The 17948-nt window shown below is 36.9% G+C and overlaps 2 protein-coding genes and 1 non-coding gene across 4 annotated transcripts; 1 reads left to right on the top strand and 2 right to left on the bottom strand.

Annotated features, from left to right (window-relative positions):
- Nucleotides 1–7977: 7977 nt before the first annotated feature.
- On the bottom strand, nucleotides 7978–8793 carry LOC107772494 (uncharacterized). Its single transcript, XM_016591996.2, has one exon. It carries the CDS (start codon nucleotides 8681–8683, stop codon nucleotides 8258–8260), a length of 426 nt encoding a protein of 141 aa, XP_016447482.1. The 5' UTR covers nucleotides 8684–8793; the 3' UTR covers nucleotides 7978–8257.
- A 330-nt stretch (nucleotides 8794–9123) lies between these two features.
- Nucleotides 9124–9196, top strand: TRNAK-CUU (transfer RNA lysine (anticodon CUU)). Its single transcript has one exon. It is a non-coding gene; the product is annotated as a tRNA-Lys (tRNA).
- Nucleotides 9197–10946: 1750 nt separating this feature from the next.
- Nucleotides 10947–16691, bottom strand: LOC107772518 (uncharacterized). 2 transcript variants are annotated; one of them, XM_016592023.2, is made up of 9 exons: nucleotides 16419–16691; nucleotides 15219–15972; nucleotides 13943–15120; nucleotides 13273–13561; nucleotides 12963–13187; nucleotides 12324–12497; nucleotides 11805–12011; nucleotides 11612–11725; nucleotides 10947–11444 (listed from the first exon to the last, which is right to left on the bottom strand). In XM_016592023.2, exons 2-9 carry the CDS (start codon nucleotides 15927–15929, stop codon nucleotides 11118–11120), a joined length of 3225 nt encoding a protein of 1074 aa, XP_016447509.2. In that variant the 5' UTR covers nucleotides 15930–15972; nucleotides 16419–16691; the 3' UTR covers nucleotides 10947–11117. The 2 variants fall into 2 exon arrangements, with proteins under 2 accessions (XP_016447509.2, XP_016447516.2); XM_016592030.2 differs by having other exon boundaries at nucleotides 15219–15963; nucleotides 16419–16690.
- Between the last annotated feature and the right edge of the window lie 1257 nt (nucleotides 16692–17948).

Genomic DNA, 17948 nt, shown 5'->3' with positions numbered 1-17948 from the left:
TTAGTTCCACCCATAGGAGATGCATTTCCTCCTAAGTGGTTGTTAAAGATAAAAAAAAAAGACCTAGTCTGATGAACCTTCTCCTAGGATCAAAATCTTAGTCCGATGAATCTTTATCCTAAGATAGAGACCTAGTCCGATGAACCTTCTCCTAGGATCAAAATCTTAGTCTAATGAATCTTTCTCCTAAGATACCAAAAAAAACAAGACCTAGTCCGATGAGCCTTCTCCTAGGATCAAAATCTTAGTCTGACGAATTTTTCTCCTAAGATAGAGACCTAGTCTGACGAACCTTCTCCTAGGATCAAAATCTTAGTCTGATGAATCTTTCTCCTAAGATACCAAAAAAACAAGACCTAGTCTGATGAACCTTCTCCTAGGATCAAAATCTTAGTCTGACGAATTTTTCTCCTAAGATAGAGACCTAGTCTGACGAACCTTCTCCTAGGATCAAAATCTTAGTCTGATGAATTTTTCTCCTAAGATACCAAAAAGAAAAAGACCTAGTCTGATGAACCTTCTCCTAGGATCAAAATCTTAGTCTGATGAATTTTTCTCCTAAGATAGAGACCTAGTCTGACGAACCTTCTCCTAGGATCAAAATCTTAGTCTGATGAATCTTTCTCCTAAGATACCAAAAAAACAAGACCTAGTCCGATGAGCCTTCTCCTAGGATCAAAATCTTAGTCTGACGAATTTTTCTCCTAAGATAGAGACCTAGTCTGATGAACCTTCTCCTAGGATCGAAATCTTAGTCTGATGAATCTTTCTCCTAAGATACCAAAAAGAAAAAGACCTAGTCTGATGAACCTTCTCCTAGGATCAAAATCTTAGTCCGATGAATCTTTCTCCTAAGATACACAAAAAAAAACAACGTTTGAATTTGAAAAAAAAACAACGATTGAAAAAAGAAAAAGAAAAAAAGAGAGTCATTTTTAGTTTTCTTAAAATTATCAATATTTAGTTTTCCTAAAATCAGGAGCCTGCCTGAAGAGAGGAGTGGCGTTTATTTTTAAAGTTGTTTAAATCTCGCCAACCTAAAAAGAGGAATGGCATTTTATTTTCAGAATTGTTGAAATCAGGAGCCCGCCTGAAGATAGAAGTGGCGTTTATTTTTAAAGTTGTTTAAATCTCGCCAACCTAAAAAGAGGAATGGCATTTTATTTTCAAAGTTGTTAAAATCAGGAGCCCGCCTGAAGAGAGGAATGGTGTTTATTTTAAAAGTTGTTGAAATCAGGAGCCCGCCTGAAGAGAGGAGTGACGTTTATTTTTAAAGTTGTTTAAATCTCGCCAACCTAAAGAAAGGAATGGCATTTTATTTTCAAAGTTGTTGAAATCAGGAGCCCGCCTGAAGAGAGGAGTGGCGTTTATTTTTAAAGTTGTTGTGAAAATCAGGAGCCCGCCTGAAGAGAGGAGTGGCGTTTATTCTAAAAGTTGTTGTTGAAATCTCGCCAACCTAAAGAAAGGAATGGCATTTTATTTTCAAAGTTGTTGAAATCAGGAGCCCGCCTGAAGAGAGGAGTGGCGTTTATTTTTAAAGTTGTTGTGAAAATCAGGAGCCCGCCTGAAGAGAGGAGTGGCATTTATTTTTAAAGTTGTTTAAATCTCGCCAACCTAAAGAAAGGAATGACATTTTATTTTCAAAGTTGTTGAAATCAGGAGCCCGCCTGAAGAGAGGAGTGGCGTTTATTTTAAAAAGTTGTTGTTGAAATCAGGAGCCCGCCTGAAGAAAGGAATGGCATTTTATTTTCAAAGTTGTTGAAATCAGGAGCTCGCCTGAAGAGAGGAGTGGCGTTTATTTTTAAAGTTGTTGTGAAAATCAGGAGCCCGCCTGAAGAGAGGAGTGGCGTTTATTTTTAAAGTTGTTTAAATCTCGCCAACCTAAAGAAAGGAATGGCATTTTATTTTCAAAGTTGTTGAAATCAGGAGCCCGCCTGAAGAGAGGAGTGGCGTTTATTTTTAAAGTTGTTGTGAAAATCAGGAGCCCGCCTGAAGAGAGGAGTGGCGTTTATTCTAAAAGTTGTTGTTGAAATCAGGAGCCCGCCTGAAGAGAGGAATGACGTTTATTTTAAAGGTTGTTGTTAAAATCAAGAGCCCGCCTGAAGAGAGAAGTGGCGTTTATTTTAAAAGTTGTTGTTGAAATCAGGAGCCCGCCTGAAGAGAGGAATGGCGTTTATTTTAAAAGTTGTTGAAATCAGGCGCCCACCTACATAACGAGTGGAATACTTTTCAGTCTTTAAATTTCTTGTCAGGCGCCCACCTACATAACGAGTGGAATACATTTCAGTCTTTAAATTTCATGCCAGGCGCCCACCTGTATAATGAGAGGAATACATTCCAGTCTTTACTTTTCAAGTGTTGAAATTGGGAGCCCGCCCATAATAACAGAGGAATACATTCCAGTCTTTACTTTTCAAGCGTTGAAGTTGGGAGCCCGCCCATAATAACAGAGGAATACATTCCAGTCTTGATGTAATGACAGGACCGCGGACCGGAACCTCAACGGAACGGCACCTCGATCGGCTCTTCACCTCGGTACACTTTACCATATCTCTCATTTCCGAACTACACGTGGCCTGATTCCTGTATAACCAAGGATATGTAGGCAGCTCAGATACTAGGACTCGGTCACATTCCCTACCTTTCCTTAGTGTAGTCCGTCCAAGTAATGGTCGGGTCAAAAACATGTCTAGTCGTTCTTTGTCGGAAAACTATTCGTGTTTCCAGTCAAAGAGGGGCAGCTGTAGACACCGGATTTTTGACCCTCCCCGAGAATTTTCACATTTTTAGCGTGAATATGTGAAATTGGGTCTAATATAGCCATTTTAACTATTTTACTTTATTTTGTTGCAAAAAAGAAAAAATCACAAAAATACATATATAAATTTTAGTTTATGTATTTCTCATAAACTTGAAAAAATACAAAAATTGTACTTTATTTTGGTACTTTATATAAATTCGAAAATTACAAAAAATAATTCTATTAATGTTTTGTAGTCATTTTAATTTTGGAAAAATACAAAAATATTACTTTATATTTTGTCTTTATTAAAAAAAGAAAATTACAAAAAAATAGTTTTATTAATATTTTTTTTAGCTATTTTAAATCTTGAAAAATATTTAAAAAAAAGATATAGTTGTGTTTAAATATTAGTCCTATTTTTGGTAGTTATTTTGCTTGCATAGGACTAGTTAAGCAACATCGTGTCCTTAGTCGGTTCGGGCAAAAGAATAATATTCGGGTTCAAACTACCCGGTTTTAGGCCTAATTTTCGGACCTAGCCCATAAAAAACCGAGTCCATGACACATGGGGAACCCCACCACGCATGGGGGACACAAGTCTTGAACCCCACCACACGTGGGGCTCATTTTTCTTGGCAGAAGGTTATCAAATACACGGGCAAAACACATTTGGACGGGGACCCTTTTGAATTTTTTGGGACGGACAGACTTTGGATTTTTTAGAGAGGGCACTGTTGATCATCTTCTTCACAAGAAGAAGGAACAAAAACCCTACTCCAAAAACCACCCTCGCACCCACCGTGAAACCACCATCAACAAACCACCATTCCCTCCGTCACCTTCCCAAACAGACCCTTACGTCGTCACAACCCTACCCGTCGTCACAACCAGCAGCCCCCGTCAGCAGCCTCCCTCCCGTCATAGCCTCACCAGTCGACGACCAAACAGCCCGTCGCACGCTCCACCGTGAAACCGCCATAACCATCAACAAACACCACCTCCCGTCAAACCCCCTCCTCCTCACGTCCAGCAAAACCACCAGTTCCATCGCCCACCTCCATCCAGCTGACCCCTCGTCGTCACCCCCACCAAAACACCGCCCCCGTCGTCAACAACCCACCACCAGTCGACCATCCTCCATTGAACTCCGACGTTGCCAAATGACCCCCAGTCCAGCAACGCCTCCTGCCTTGAACCACTGCCCAAACGACCCCTCGTAAGCTTGCAACCAGTAGCCGCGTCGACCACAGCCCCAAACGACCTTCCATATCTGATCCTTCCTCACATCCAAACGACCCCTTTGCTTCATATTCACGTACCAGTTGCTGCGTCGAAAATATACAGCAGCAACCAACAATCTCAGGTCGTTGACAGACTTAGTCCGAGCTTTCTGTTTCCATCGAGCTCGTCGTTGTTCGTCGAGGTCCGGTACGTCGAGGTTGTTCGTTGAGGTCGATGTAGAGGGTTGGTCCCTGGCTCTATCCGTTTCTGTTTGTTCAGGTTAGTAAACCCCAAGCATTAGATAAGGAAACATTACGTTAAATGTCCGAAGATGCAATATAAAAGTTGGTATGATAATTTTCTGATTATGTTCTCACCGTATGCATTTTGGTTCATCTTTGTGTTATGTTATTCTTGTTTACTTGATGTCATTTGATTTAGTTGTATTAGGAGTTCTAGGACACAGTTTGACGTTGATTCGTTTTTCCCTTCGTTTTCTTAGTTTATTTGGACAAAATTAGTATTAGTACCTGTTGTTACTACGCCCGAAACACTCATTCGCTTAACTTCTCTTATTAAACTTTTGACAAATTATGAGATTTTAGTTGTAGAGAAGCGGTAAGGTTTAGTATGGTTAAAGGCGTAAAAATGACATCCTTTTAAAATAAAAATAATAATAAAAAAAACGAGGCAAGCTTCGCAAAAATAAAAATGTACATATTGCGGAGCCTTCACAAAAAATGTATATATTAAAATACTTAGATTCCGGGACGGGCCATTTAGCAAATTTCACGGCCCTACCAAAAAATAATAATGCGCCAGTTGCTTTAGGCGCGCCTTTAATAATATTATCTCCTTAAGCTCGGGTGCACATTTATGTGACCCAAATCCAAATCTCAACGGAATCGAAATGTGTCTCAAATCACGGGTATATTGATTATGGCGTGGCCCGAGATGCATTTCCATGAAGTTGCAAATTCTTTAATAATAAATGAGACGAGCCTCGACAAACAAATGTACAAGTCGCGGGGCCCTCTGAATGTATATATATTAAAACACTTAGAATTCAGGACATGTCGTTTAGCGAATTTTACGGCCTTCCCCAAAATAACAATACGCTAGTTGCGTTAGGCACGTCTTTAATAATTTATCTTCCGTAATTCGGGTGCACATTTATGTGACCCAAATTCAAATCTCAACCGAGTCGAGATATGTTAATAACCACGGATGCATTGATGTAACGTGGTTCGAGATATATTTTCACGACGTTGCAATTCTCGTAAAAAATAATAATAAAAGCGGTCAAGAGTTTAAAATTTGTGCATAGGTCCAACATGTATAAAATCAGATAATCAAGCCAAATATAACAGTTGAGCGACCGTGCTAGAACCACGGAACTCGGGAATGCCTAACACCTTCTCCCGGGTTAACAGAATTCCTTATCCGGATTTTCTGGTACGCAGACTGTAATATGGAGTCATTCTTTTCCTCGATTCGGGATTAAAATTGGTGACTTGGGACACCCTAAATCTCCCAAGTGGCGACTCTGAAATAAATAAACCAATCCCGTTTCGATTGTCCTTTAATTGGAAAAAACTCCCTGCACCCCATCGGGTGCGTAAAAAGGAGGTGTGACAGCTCTGGCGACTCTGCTGGGGATGATAACCAGAACCACTGGTTCAGGGTTAAGAATTCGAGCTTAGAATAATTGTTGTTATTTGGCTTTGAGGTGTTCACTATGAGAGAATCCCATTCTCTTTGAGATATCTGGTAAAATCTTCACTAATATTCTCCACCTCTATCAGACCTTAGTATTTTGATACTTTTACCAGTCTGCTTCTCAACTTCACTACGGAACCTTTTGAACATTTCAAAAGATTCAGACTTGTGTTTCATAAGATACACAAATTCATATCTTGATATATCATTAGTGAAGGTGATGAAGTAAGAATATCCACCTCTAGCTTGAATTTTCATGGGCCCACAAACATCTGTATGAATTAGTCCCAATAATTTAGAATCTCTTTCTCCACTTCCAATAAATGGAGATTTGGCTATTTTTCCTTTGAGACAAGATTCACAAGTTGGATATGATTCAAAATCATATTTGTCAAGGTACCCTTCCTTGTACAACTTGTTAATTCTTTTTTCTCCAATATGACCAAGCCTACAATGCCAAAGGTATGCATGATTTACTTGATCATCTCTTTTCCTCTTAAGACTTGAAACCACGGCTCTGATACCACTGAAGGATTGAGTATAGGTGTTCGTAACACGCAGCGGAAGACAATAACAATCCTAGGCAGGTCTTTTCGTGTTTAAAATTTATTTACATGTCAAAGATCGAATCTAAGACGTACCTGGTGAAGAAAGTCACGTTTCAAATTTTTCGATAGTGCGAAGACTCTATGTGTATCCACACCGAGACCGATCCTTGCTATCAACTCTTTGATTAATGAAACCGCGAACAAATTCAATGTAAAACTTGTGCTGAAATTTTCTCAAAACTCCAGCAAATAATGCAACAAGAAAATTGATTTTCTTATCAAGAATATATCTCTTAGTTTTTGGTTTCTTCAAAGAACTGTTTTTAATCATACACTTTCGCAAAGTGTTTTGTTTCAAAAGGAATACATACGGCACTTTCCCATGACCCCTTTTATAACATCACCTAAACCTATTTCCTATTGGTTAAGGTGGTGAATTACTTTGGGTACAAGTCTAGTTCCAAAAATAAACTTTGTAAAAGTTTTCCATTAGAAAAATATATCCCATTCCAAATGGGATTATATGTGCACGTTGGCAGCTAGTCCTTTGATGGACTTTAACGTGAATCCAATTCAACATTATATTTCACAAGTAAGTTTCCATCAATATTTTATTACTATTTTATATAACATATCTTATATAAAATAAGTATTAATTATATATATCACATATATATTTTAACCAAGAGATAATTAAATTTTCTATTCCAAATAGAAAACTTTAATTTGTTCACAATATTAATTATACCCTCTGTGCTAGCAAAGAATATAATAATATTTCATTTGGACTAATAACTGAATCTATTTAACTAATTAAATTCCTTGATTTAATTATCAAATAATAAGTTAATTAATCCTTTAACAAAGATCAGAACACTCGTTAGTGTGCGACCCCATAGGTTCAATATTAAGCCGGTAGTAAATTGATCACATCAATATACTAATCAAGGGTGGCATCTAGAAACACTCCTTAACGATCGGATAGAATGAAGTATACAATTTACTCTTAAGAACCAGTAGAAGAATAATATAGTAATTCCGTATGTCCTTATAGTTGTGGATCATCCTAGGATATGGTTCAACTGTCAAATCTTAATAGGCGACCAACTACGTGTTCATGTCAAATATAATCGACCATTGAATGACCTAAGAAACTCATTTCTTCTTTCATTCAATTGTCCTGGCCAAGGTCTTAGTTTGGTCGTTTATAATTCATGACAACATGGAGCTTAAACTCATTACCAAAAGTTGACAGATTCCATCTTGATCAATCACTAATTCTACAAGTATTTAATCGTACCCAATATCCTTTCAACTATCGCCCTAGGGCCATAAATGTCTAGTATCAAAGCACAATAAATAACTTGTCAATTACTATGACGATCTCTGGTCAAAGGAAACTCTTACATCGCATTCTTCAAGAGAATATCCTATTGACAGTTTATGGTAATTCTAACCATTAGGAATTATCCAATGAGTTGGTTTAATGATCATATCTTTATATGCATCATCTATCTATGTGATTTAGTTAATGAGATCAACTAATCTTTATCCCATAAAGACAATCACATAAATATTGATCTAACCGGATTACTAATGTCCAAATTAATAATCCTTCGATCAAGAACAAATTTAGATTAAATTATAAGAAACTTCACTCTCATTATCATGATCTCCATCACAATGTCAAGTCTCAAAATTTAATCGAGGATCTTATCAAATTAATCAAGCAATTAATAATATTGATAAAAGAAAATCAAATGCCATATATATTATATCAAATGACGTTCACAGAAATATGTTCAAATCATCAAATATGATATTGCATCTAAGACATATCTACTATATCTCTAACACTTATCACATGACAGCAACTTTCCCAGTTACGCTAAAACTCCCCTTCAAGTTGCAATATTGTACTAATATACAGAAAGAATGAGCAATCCTCAACCAAAGATCAATGAAAGAATCAAAGATACAAAGAAAGTAAAAAGAAAACAAAGTGAGTAGTGGCAAGGACAAAAAACTAGCAACGCATCATAATTTCAAATTCATCAAAGTTGAGGAGACCATCTCCATCAATATCATAGCGACAAATCATTCCTCTGCATTCATCAATGGTTCTTGATTCTCCCAATCTAGTAAGCATTCTATTCAAACTCTCCGGCGTTATACATCCACATCCCTCCATCTCATACATCCTGAATGCTTCCTTCAGCTCGTGCGCCTTCTCTTCTTCGCTTCCATCTTCAATTAATCTCACAAAATCTTCGAAACCCAACAATCCATCATTGTCCGAGTCATTTAACTCAACCGCAGCCTTTGCTTCCTCATACGACATGTCTTTGCCGATCAAGTGGACACACTGTTGCAGCTCCTCTGCTGATATTTTTCCGTCTCTATTCTCATCAAAGCGTTCAAATAGACGTCGGTGCTGCTTGTATTCTGCCATCAAATTAACAAATATCAAAGAGGGTGTACTTTGGCAAGAATTAATAAGCTAAACACACAAGTAAAAACCAAGAGGCAAGAGCTGAACTGCTATAAAACCAAACTCTTGACCCCTATATATATATATATATATATGTGTATGTATATTAAGAGCGGCAGAATCCGTGTGGCGTGTAAAGCAACCAGGGAATTGTAAGCGCGCGGGAATTACGGGTGTGTACCGTTGATCAGTTTTCAATGAAGAATTGGGCTTCCAGATATCCAGGAACCAACCAAGAAGAATCGGATATTCTACCAAGTCATTGGGAAGGAGACCAGGAAAGCCAAACCGGCGACGCTTTTTATTTTTATTTTTTCGTCGAAGCTTTTTTTGATTAACAGGAGTAATATTTTCAACATCCACAATAAAGTATATTAAAAGTTTGCGCTTCTTACCAGCAAGCCCGTCTAGCTCAGTTGGTAGAGCGCAAGGCTCTTAACCTTGTGGTCGTGGGTTCGAGCCCCACGGTGGGCGTAGCGTTTTTTCATTTTTGTCTTCCATTTTTTCTGGGCTGCATGGAGAAGCGGATGAGGCCATGTCAAATTATGATGAAAGCGTCTAGCCACATGTATTTCTCTTTTACCCTTCTGCTTTTGACGATTAATATCTATGCTTATATGATTTTGGACAATTTTGGTCACATTAGTTGAATTAGGCCTAATGTAAGTTCTTTTAACATGAGACCTATTTTTACTTTTACCCAATATTGACTATTGAGCGCCTATAACATTGTTGTCCACGCTGCAAATATTCAGGGATGAAATGTGTTACTGTATCCTTCTTGGTCCAATCTTTCAGTTTTTAAGTTGTGTTAGGCCTAAATACACTTTCCTTATCATGACCTACAAAGTCACAAAATCATTTTTTGGGTTTGGGAGTACTTTCATTAGCACCAAAAGACTTCTTTTAAAATAAAAAAAAGAACATACTAGTGTGAGTGTGTGACATGATGAATTTATCTTTGCTTAAATTAATTATGCTTGTATTTCTTTTATGAAGATATCGGGTGCTGTGACTGAGCGAAATCTTGTTCCAGAAGAAGTTATTTTTGGTCTGTTATCAAAGAGGCTAGAAGAAAGTTACTGCAGGGGTGAAAGTGGGTTCATCTTGGATGGGATTCCTCGTACAAAGCTTCAGGCTTTATGTATAGCTCTCCATTTTCACTTGGCTTTATCTTTAGGATTAACTTATGCTAGTATACACTTTGTGTGTAATTGATTTAATTTTACTGTGTATTTTAACTTGTTATCGTATGTAATGTACTTTGTTTTCTACATTACAAGATGAAGCTTATCATAGAAAATGGCTTATCGTAGAGAATTGCTTGTTACACGCTGTCTGTGCACGAAAGTTAAACTCTTATCCATCCTTGTTATCTTGTTTTTCTTTTAATCTTGATCGTCAAGTTTCAATCTACTGTTTCCCTCTCTCTCTTTTTTCTTTGATCGTAAAAAAAAAAAAAATGTTTTTGTATCTTGCCATTGAATGGCGTTTGGAGCAGATTAGTAATACACTTCTTCGTAGCTTATGTTGTCTATGTTACAATTCTAAAGGCTTTGTGAGTCCACTATATATTGTTGGATTTTGTTTAATAACAAAAGAAGGGTGAATGGAAAATGGTGGGAAAGAAATGGAGGGAAGTGAAATTTTGAATGAGTTCACTAATGCACTTTGTCCCTCATTGGTAGAAAGAAAGAAAGTCTTGGTGTTTATATAGAGAAGCTCATCTTTTAGCTCTTAAAGAGCTAGTAAGAAGGCAAGCCTCGCGTCATCGCTCGCTCAGCTTCGGATTTGGATTTGTCATTGATTGATTAATCTTTTTGGACAAAATTCTTTTCAAATATTTAATTAAGTTAATTAAAGAAAATTCAATCCGAAATAACCAATGACCCGCGACCCAGTCCGGCCCGCTTTTCTTTTCTGGATTAATTTAAATTCGTTTTAAATTTCCCGCAAAAAATTTCCAACAGTCATGACTGTTTTGAAAGGTTGCCAACCTCTTCAGAGCGTCACACCTGTTCGTCCTTGATATGCACAGTAGACTGATAGAGTATATTGTCATGGCTCGTCCTTTTAAGGATGTTACTAGTCCATCTTTAGAACACAACTGGTTTATTTTTATATGATGGTAATAATAGTGAAGTACTATGAAAACTACTGTAGAGTGCGAGGCAGAAGAAAAAAAAATTACAGTCAGCTGTGATAATTCAATCACAAGATGAAGTAGAAAGGAAAAGGCCGCATTTCTTTTCAACTTTATTAATCATTTCTACAGACACCTAACTCCTTCAATATACAAATACTTCTCATATCCACAAATCATACTCTCATTGTTGTTCCTACCTTCCTTCAGATGCAAATCAAGAACGATATTTTAACACAACAACTAATCAGTTTACTCGCTGTTAATCCATACCTCTCGAAGGAGTTGATACCTTTGCCTACCACTGCCTTTTGTCATCCAACTAGGTTTTGCTAAAGCCTGTGAAGCTTCAGAGCCATCGTTAATTATAAAATTCAAAGGTGAATCCAATTGCTCCAGCTCCTCATCACTTGTGTATGATTTTTTGAGCAATGAAGATCCACTTCGTGTCAATTGAGAATAGCTAGAAATATCTCCCAACATATCGGTGACTAAAGATATTGGAGGTGGAATATAAGCTACTGGGGCTGCTATGCATGGGTAGTTGGCAACAGAATCATCCTCAGCCTCAAGAGGATCCTAACCAAGAAAAATCCATAAGCAGATCAGACTTGCAAGAGTTAATTCATTGCGGTCAAAGCTTAGCTGGCATCATATTCCAGATTCAAAATCTAACTCCGTGAATACACAAGATAAAGTTCAAACTCTACCTATGCAAAAATGAATAAAGACAGAAATGAGCCTACCTCAGAGTGAAGAGCTCCAAATACAGCTTCAGGTATTGGATCACGGCAAAATTCATCAGGGACAAATATATTAAGAACCCTTCTTATTAGCAGTGGACCAAATGCTGGACATACCTGCATAAGCAAGTAGCACCATATATCAAGGGAGAGAAAACAGAGAACACATCTTAATGCTTAGGGTTCTGAGGTTGACCTCTTTTCTTATTGTCCTGTCTAAAAGCATATCCTTTGGAAGCATCATAAGATCACTCAATGCATTAAGGAGATAGAATGCCTTCGCAGAGGTGTCAAATTCTTTACTCCCATCCTTTTCATTGTTATCTGCCCCTTTTATATCTTTTAGTGACTCCCCATCATCAATGCCAAAAAGGTCAGTAAGCCATCTGGACCAACTCCCGATCTGTGATCCACATGAAAAAAATCATATACAGTATCTCCATCAAAAGACAAATAATGGAGAATTAATTTTTCATGAATGTTACCAATGACATCTAAGCAACGTGCATTAGAACGTATTTGCAGGAAAAGGGGTTGAATGTACAAATAGGGAAAAGATGAGGAAGGAAAATTTTCCTTTTTCTTGGATGAGAAGGGGAAAGTGAGGTGGCTGAATAAGTGAAAAGAAATTTCTTTCATGTATCATGAACATTATTAGCTATCCAAGGTCACTAATACTCCATCTAACTTGGCAAAATCCAACCATAATTCTTACCATGTTTTTCAGTTGTGCCCCCGCCCCAAAGCTAGCCTTTCCAGCTGGAATGGGAAGAACATCAGCATCACTAATCGGGTCTGATATAGGATCTGAAGGAATCTCATCAGCAGACTCTCGAAGGATGGCGTTGAACATGGCTACATCCAATCTAGCAACACATTGTTCCATTATCTGGTTACAAGTTTGACATTCTTAGCAACAAGATAAAAATGTTTTAGAATATCAAGCATGATGCACACTAAAACAATTCAATGGAAACGCACTACTGAAATTTTTGGAGCTTTACAAGATGCTGAACCGTAAAGCATAACAACAACCACTTACGCCAAAATATCATAATTTAACCAAAGTAAAAGTAGAACTAGAAGTAGACTACAATCTCAGTCAGCAACATTTTCATACATTATGGAAAAGATGCAAACAAAGTTAAGGAGAATTCACATTTGTTGAAGCTTAGATTTTCTTATCCAAATTCATCTTACATGAGCTTACAGTGTCATATAAGTCAGTGTTTATGAGGTAAATTTTAATGTAGTAGCTTTCGAAAATTTCCTGTGAAGTTGTTCTCAGACTGATAGTATTTCATGTAATAATTAGGGAAAATTTGATACTGAAGGACAATGTGCCAGCTAGTACCAGTTTAGATAGAAAATGCAAGCAACCACATTCGTGTCCTCCAGCTCGAACAGGGCAAATCCTTTCACATGCATCTTTGAAGGCTTTCTTCCAAAGCTCTGAAGAAAAACTTCCTCGCTCTTCATTATCTGAACTTGCTGTCCTTCTATACACATTGCTTATCAGAGAACTCATACTTTCACGGATTTCTTTTGCAGCACCAGATTGCATATGTGGAGTGAGAGTCTGAAAAAATAAAAAGGGCAGTTGTATTAATCAATCAGATAATGATTCTTCAATTTTAAAGTTCAATTGGACCTGGAAGAGAGACCTGCCACCAAATAGATTCAACAATACGGGAGAATATCCAAGCTTCTGTTCTCTGAAGTGCTCTTGTAAATGTACGCGGGTCCTCCCAATTGCCAAAACTTTCACATAAATCATCCCTAATACCATTGCTGGAGAAAGACTCCCACTTAAGTGGAGAAGATATCTGTTTCTTGTCCCTGGAAAAGGCATTTCCAATCATAGTTTCAGTAGAATGAGGCAAATACTGCTGCCGCTGGAATTTGCCTATAGTTGCTCTCAGCACCAGCGAATTTGATAACCAGAAAGTTAACCTGTGCGCAGAATTAAAATAAGAATAAGTTCGGGGAAATGGGTAAATACTTTCTTAGGCATACAACTTAGCTGCCTTTCACAAAAGGCGTCGATATTATAGTGCTTTGAGCCTTTGAAAAATAGCTTTTTGTGTACTCATGTACTGGATTTAGGACTAAGAGATGAGCCATCACAGCTCTGCAAAGTTGCTTGAAGATGATTATATAGAAGAATTTCAAGGAACTGTGATATGGTTGCAGCTAGGATTTCATATCAAAAAAATACTTGCTATTGAACAGCTTCTTCCAGTAAGAAAGAAATGCATCATCATATATGTGGGGATGAAAAAAGTAAAACTGCTAGTTGAATGCAAAAAAAAATGATTGGAAACTAAGAAGTACCTAGAAACATCATTTCCACATGCCCTTGCAACCAAAATTAATCCAGAGACAGCACTTTTAGCAGCAGTTCCCCTTTTCAATGGAGAGTCATCTTTACAGGCATGGAAATAGAACCTCGAGAGGCGTCTAGCAGGAGCATGGACCTTATTTTTGGAACTTCCATGCTCTGCAACAACCGAATAAAGGCCAGCTTCAATTGCAGCAGCTTCTCTCAATTCTCCTTCCGCCATTTTCACTCTTTGCTCCAACTTATGGAGTTTGCTTTCCAAAAGAATCGTTGATGTGTCAGTTGACTGTGCCTTTCGATCTTTCCTCTCGTTTGCTAAACCTCGAGCACAAATCTGTTTGTCTTGTGCTAAAAGCTGATTGCCTTTGACAGACCCGTTTACTCTATTAGGTTCTGCTGATGACCTGACTGACTTTACATGCTTTAATCTCTCATTGTTTTGGATACTACTCTTTTCTCCATAACTATCGGTGTAAGCAGAAATTACATCACTTTCTTCTGAGTCATTCTTCATAGCATCCTCACTTTCTTCCTCTTCCACAATTTCTTTTACTTGTTCATTTTTCTGATAATTCTCTCTGTTATTGGCACTAGATTCTTGTCTCCTCTCCTGATACTTCTCACTGTTTTCACCCTCATTAGAACCATTCTCGGTAACAACAGCTCTCGCATCCTCATGCCTATTCCCAACCGGAGTCGAAGCATTCTCAGCATTCTCAGAGCTGGAGAAATGACTTGCTGAGTTCATAAAGCTCTTACTCTCATCTATATGTGAAATTGGAAAGCCTACTTGATCTAGATGACTACTGACCCTCTCTTCATCACAACATTGCTGAGTAGATATTTCACCACCACTATCACTATTAGCCAGTATTCTTTCCCTTTGTTGTACTGGTTCGACATGTTCGGTTATCACATATGGATTCAGAGTGTTTTCAGTTATTTCATTCGCATTTGAAGTTGCCAATTTATTGCTACCATTACCACCAATTTTCCTTGAGAGCCATGCCAGATCAGAAGACAAATCAGTTGGAGAGTGAGGCAAACTTGGATTCGAATTCGATAATGACTTCACCACTTGCTTCTCATCCAAATCCGCAGACTTGTTCTTTGAATATAGGATGACATGTTCATCTTCATTAGGATTACTTTTCACTCCCTCAGTTTCATCCTGCAATAAACACAACATAAAGGAAAAATCTTTGCATCATGCAATTTAGAAGCAATTGCAGAGGACAAAAAATAAATTGGAAAAAATAAGCATTATACCTCTCCTTGTGGTAGTGAACCACAGTTCGATCCATTAGCTGAAGAAGAAGCAGCAACTGATGAGTGTGAGGAAACGTCATCATCAGTGAACGAGGCAATTTCCGCTTCCTCAGCGTATTCTTCACTCGTCAATGTAGAAACAGATTCAACACCAGTACGGTCTATCGATGCTCCTCTTGTCAATACATCCCTTGAGGACGAGCTCGCGCGACTCCTATCAAATTGCTGGATTTTCAGGAAGACAAGGGGTTGTACAGTGTTCCTATAAGCCCGCGTGCAATTAATAGGGGCACTAACATTCAAACCTTCCTTATTAACAACACCATATTCAGCCAAATTGATAATAGCAGTTCCTAATGGTTGACCTTTCACCGTCTTATCACGGCGCGGTTCATACAAGTTGAACTCAATGCAATTTTTCTGGAAAGTGTCTCCATCTCCACCTTTAATGGAAATTTCCCTCAATAGTGTCACAGGAAGTTTAAAAGACTCATTGAACTCAATGCTTCCGTCACCAACACCGGAGCCTAAAGACGGAACAACTTGACCAGTAGAGCCACTCCTATCTCCATGTTCCCATTGGATTAGAATAGCGCGGACCGTCTTCAGTGACTGTGAGGGCGGCCAAGGTTTAATATCCTGAATATGAATTAGATAATCAACTTGAACTGAGGGGCCTTTCCTAGATTTCGCCCTAAGTCCCGAAATCATAATTTCAAATGATCTTCAGTAAAAGTATACAAGCCTGCAAATGCTAAAGCAAAATCCTCTTGAGTCTTGAACTACAATATAGCTACAGAATCCAACAAGATTTAATCTTTTCTGCAATTAAATGGAAACCTAACTTTGATTATGAAAGAAAGTAGCATTATTAAATAACTTCACTGATGAGAATATCAAAGTTAATTCATATTCCATGCCAATATTATTCTGTGCTTGCACATGCTCTATGCTTTTCTACAAAGCTCCTTTTCTCATTCAGGAAACAATTATACTGTAACTTTTTAACATTTTAACACTCACTTTAAATGCTTAAGCCAATTAATAACTCATGAAAAAGAAAGCAAACACATTGTAGAATAAGAATCTTAACCTGTTAGAAGGAAAATCAAAGTGAAACAAAGCCAAATCAGAGTACTAAATTGAAGCATTACAAAACAAAATATACACAAACAAATAGCAAAGATTTAGCAGACTTACAGAGGAGACTAGATACTGAGAATATAGGAAAAAGGCATACGGCAAAAGTGGTGCGAATTTTCAGCCGAAGGCGTGGTCATTTGAGCATTTGAGCAGAGAGAAGAATGTCTTTTCTAATTGAAAACAGGGAACAGGACAACATATATTGAAATAAAATTAGCTAAAAATTTCAAAGGTCGAGTGGTGGAGACTGCTATTTTTGTGCTCCAGAATCCATGGTGCTTTCCGGTTGTCCGGAAGTAGAAAGCGTACTCGCAAATGAGAAGGTGCATAACAAACACTAATAACGCTGGGTGTTCATAAAAAAACGAAAAATCGAACCAAACTGACAAAAAACCGATACTTTTTAGGTTTAGTTTGATTTTGGTTTTGAATTTTAAAAACCGATCAAATTTTATTTGATGTGGTTTTAATAAAAAAATAACTGGAAAAAAACAAACCAAACCGACTATAAAAATAGCTATTTAAATTTATTATTATACTTATATATATATGTATATTTTTATATAAAGTTTCTAAATTTTTAAGGTACATATTAGTCATTTGTAATTTTTAGTCTAGTTTTTCACTATTATAATAATCTAATTCTTTGCCACTACATCGTAGTCTGATTGGTAGCTTTCTTTTGTTAAGTACAAAAATTTATTTTATGTTAAAAATAATTAATTTTTAATTGAGTACGTAAATTATTCATTACCATTTGATTCAATTATCATCAATATATCTTGTTAATGATAGATTTCTCAAAAGCAATTGATTTGATCGTGTTACGTTGAAAATGTAATCGCCGGAATATGTGTTTGGTAGTGTATGTCTCATATTTAAGAAAAAAACAATAAATAACTGGAAAAATCGAAAAACCGACAATTCGAATCGATAAAAATCGACTTAATTGGTTTGGTTTGATTCCAATATTTGAAAAACCGACTTACTTGATTTGGTTTCTTTTTAGGAAAAAATCGACCCAAACCAAACCATGAATACCCCTACCGCTCGACATGTAAAAATAAGTCTTTTAGTTATAAAAGGGAAAAAAATGGATTTAGTTATAAAACAAAACTTAAGGACCCGTTTGGCTAAAATTGAGAAAATGAGAATTTGACGTTGAAGTTGAAAAATACTTAGTGGGCGTTTGGACATAAGAATTATAAAATTTCGGAAAAAAAGTGAAAAAAATATTGAAGTGAAAATGGTATTTCAAAACTAGAGTTGTTTTTGGATATGAATATAATTTTGGGTTGTTTTTGAAGTTTTGTGAGTGATCTAAGTGAAAATTTTGAAAAACAATTTTTTGGAGTTTTTCAAATTCTCGAAAAAATTTAAAATTCATCTTCAAGTGAAAATTTAAAATTTTATAGCCAAATATTGATAAAAAAAAAGTAAAAATTTTTCGAAAAAAATAAAATTTGTCTTATGTCCAAACGGGCTCTTAGTACTATTAAAATTGTTTGTGTACATAAATTTTCTTTGGAATAAGTTAAAATTTTACGAGTAAAAATCATTACTTCACTTAAAGTACACCTCAAATTA

This window comes from Nicotiana tabacum, chromosome 3 (genome assembly GCF_000715075.1).
Source record: "Nicotiana tabacum cultivar K326 chromosome 3, ASM71507v2, whole genome shotgun sequence".
Lineage (NCBI taxonomy): Eukaryota > Viridiplantae > Streptophyta > Magnoliopsida > Solanales > Solanaceae > Nicotiana > Nicotiana tabacum.
The sequence above is the reverse complement of the archived record's forward strand: the minus strand, read 5'-3'. Positions and strand labels throughout refer to the sequence as shown.

Coding starts and splice junctions, on each gene's coding strand:
- LOC107772494 (XM_016591996.2), bottom strand. CDS start 8,683: ATGGCAGAATACAAGCAGCACCGACGTCTATTTGAACGCTTTGATGAG.
- LOC107772518 (XM_016592023.2), bottom strand. CDS start 15,929: ATGATTTCGGGACTTAGGGCGAAATCTAGGAAAGGCCCCTCAGTTCAA. Junction 13,188..13,272: donor TTGAATCTATTTGGTGGCAG/GTCTCTCTTCCA, acceptor TTATTTTTTCAG/ACTCTCACTCCACATATGCA. Junction 12,498..12,962: donor TGCATTTTCTATCTAAACTG/GTACTAGCTGGC, acceptor ACTTGTAACCAG/ATAATGGAACAATGTGTTGC.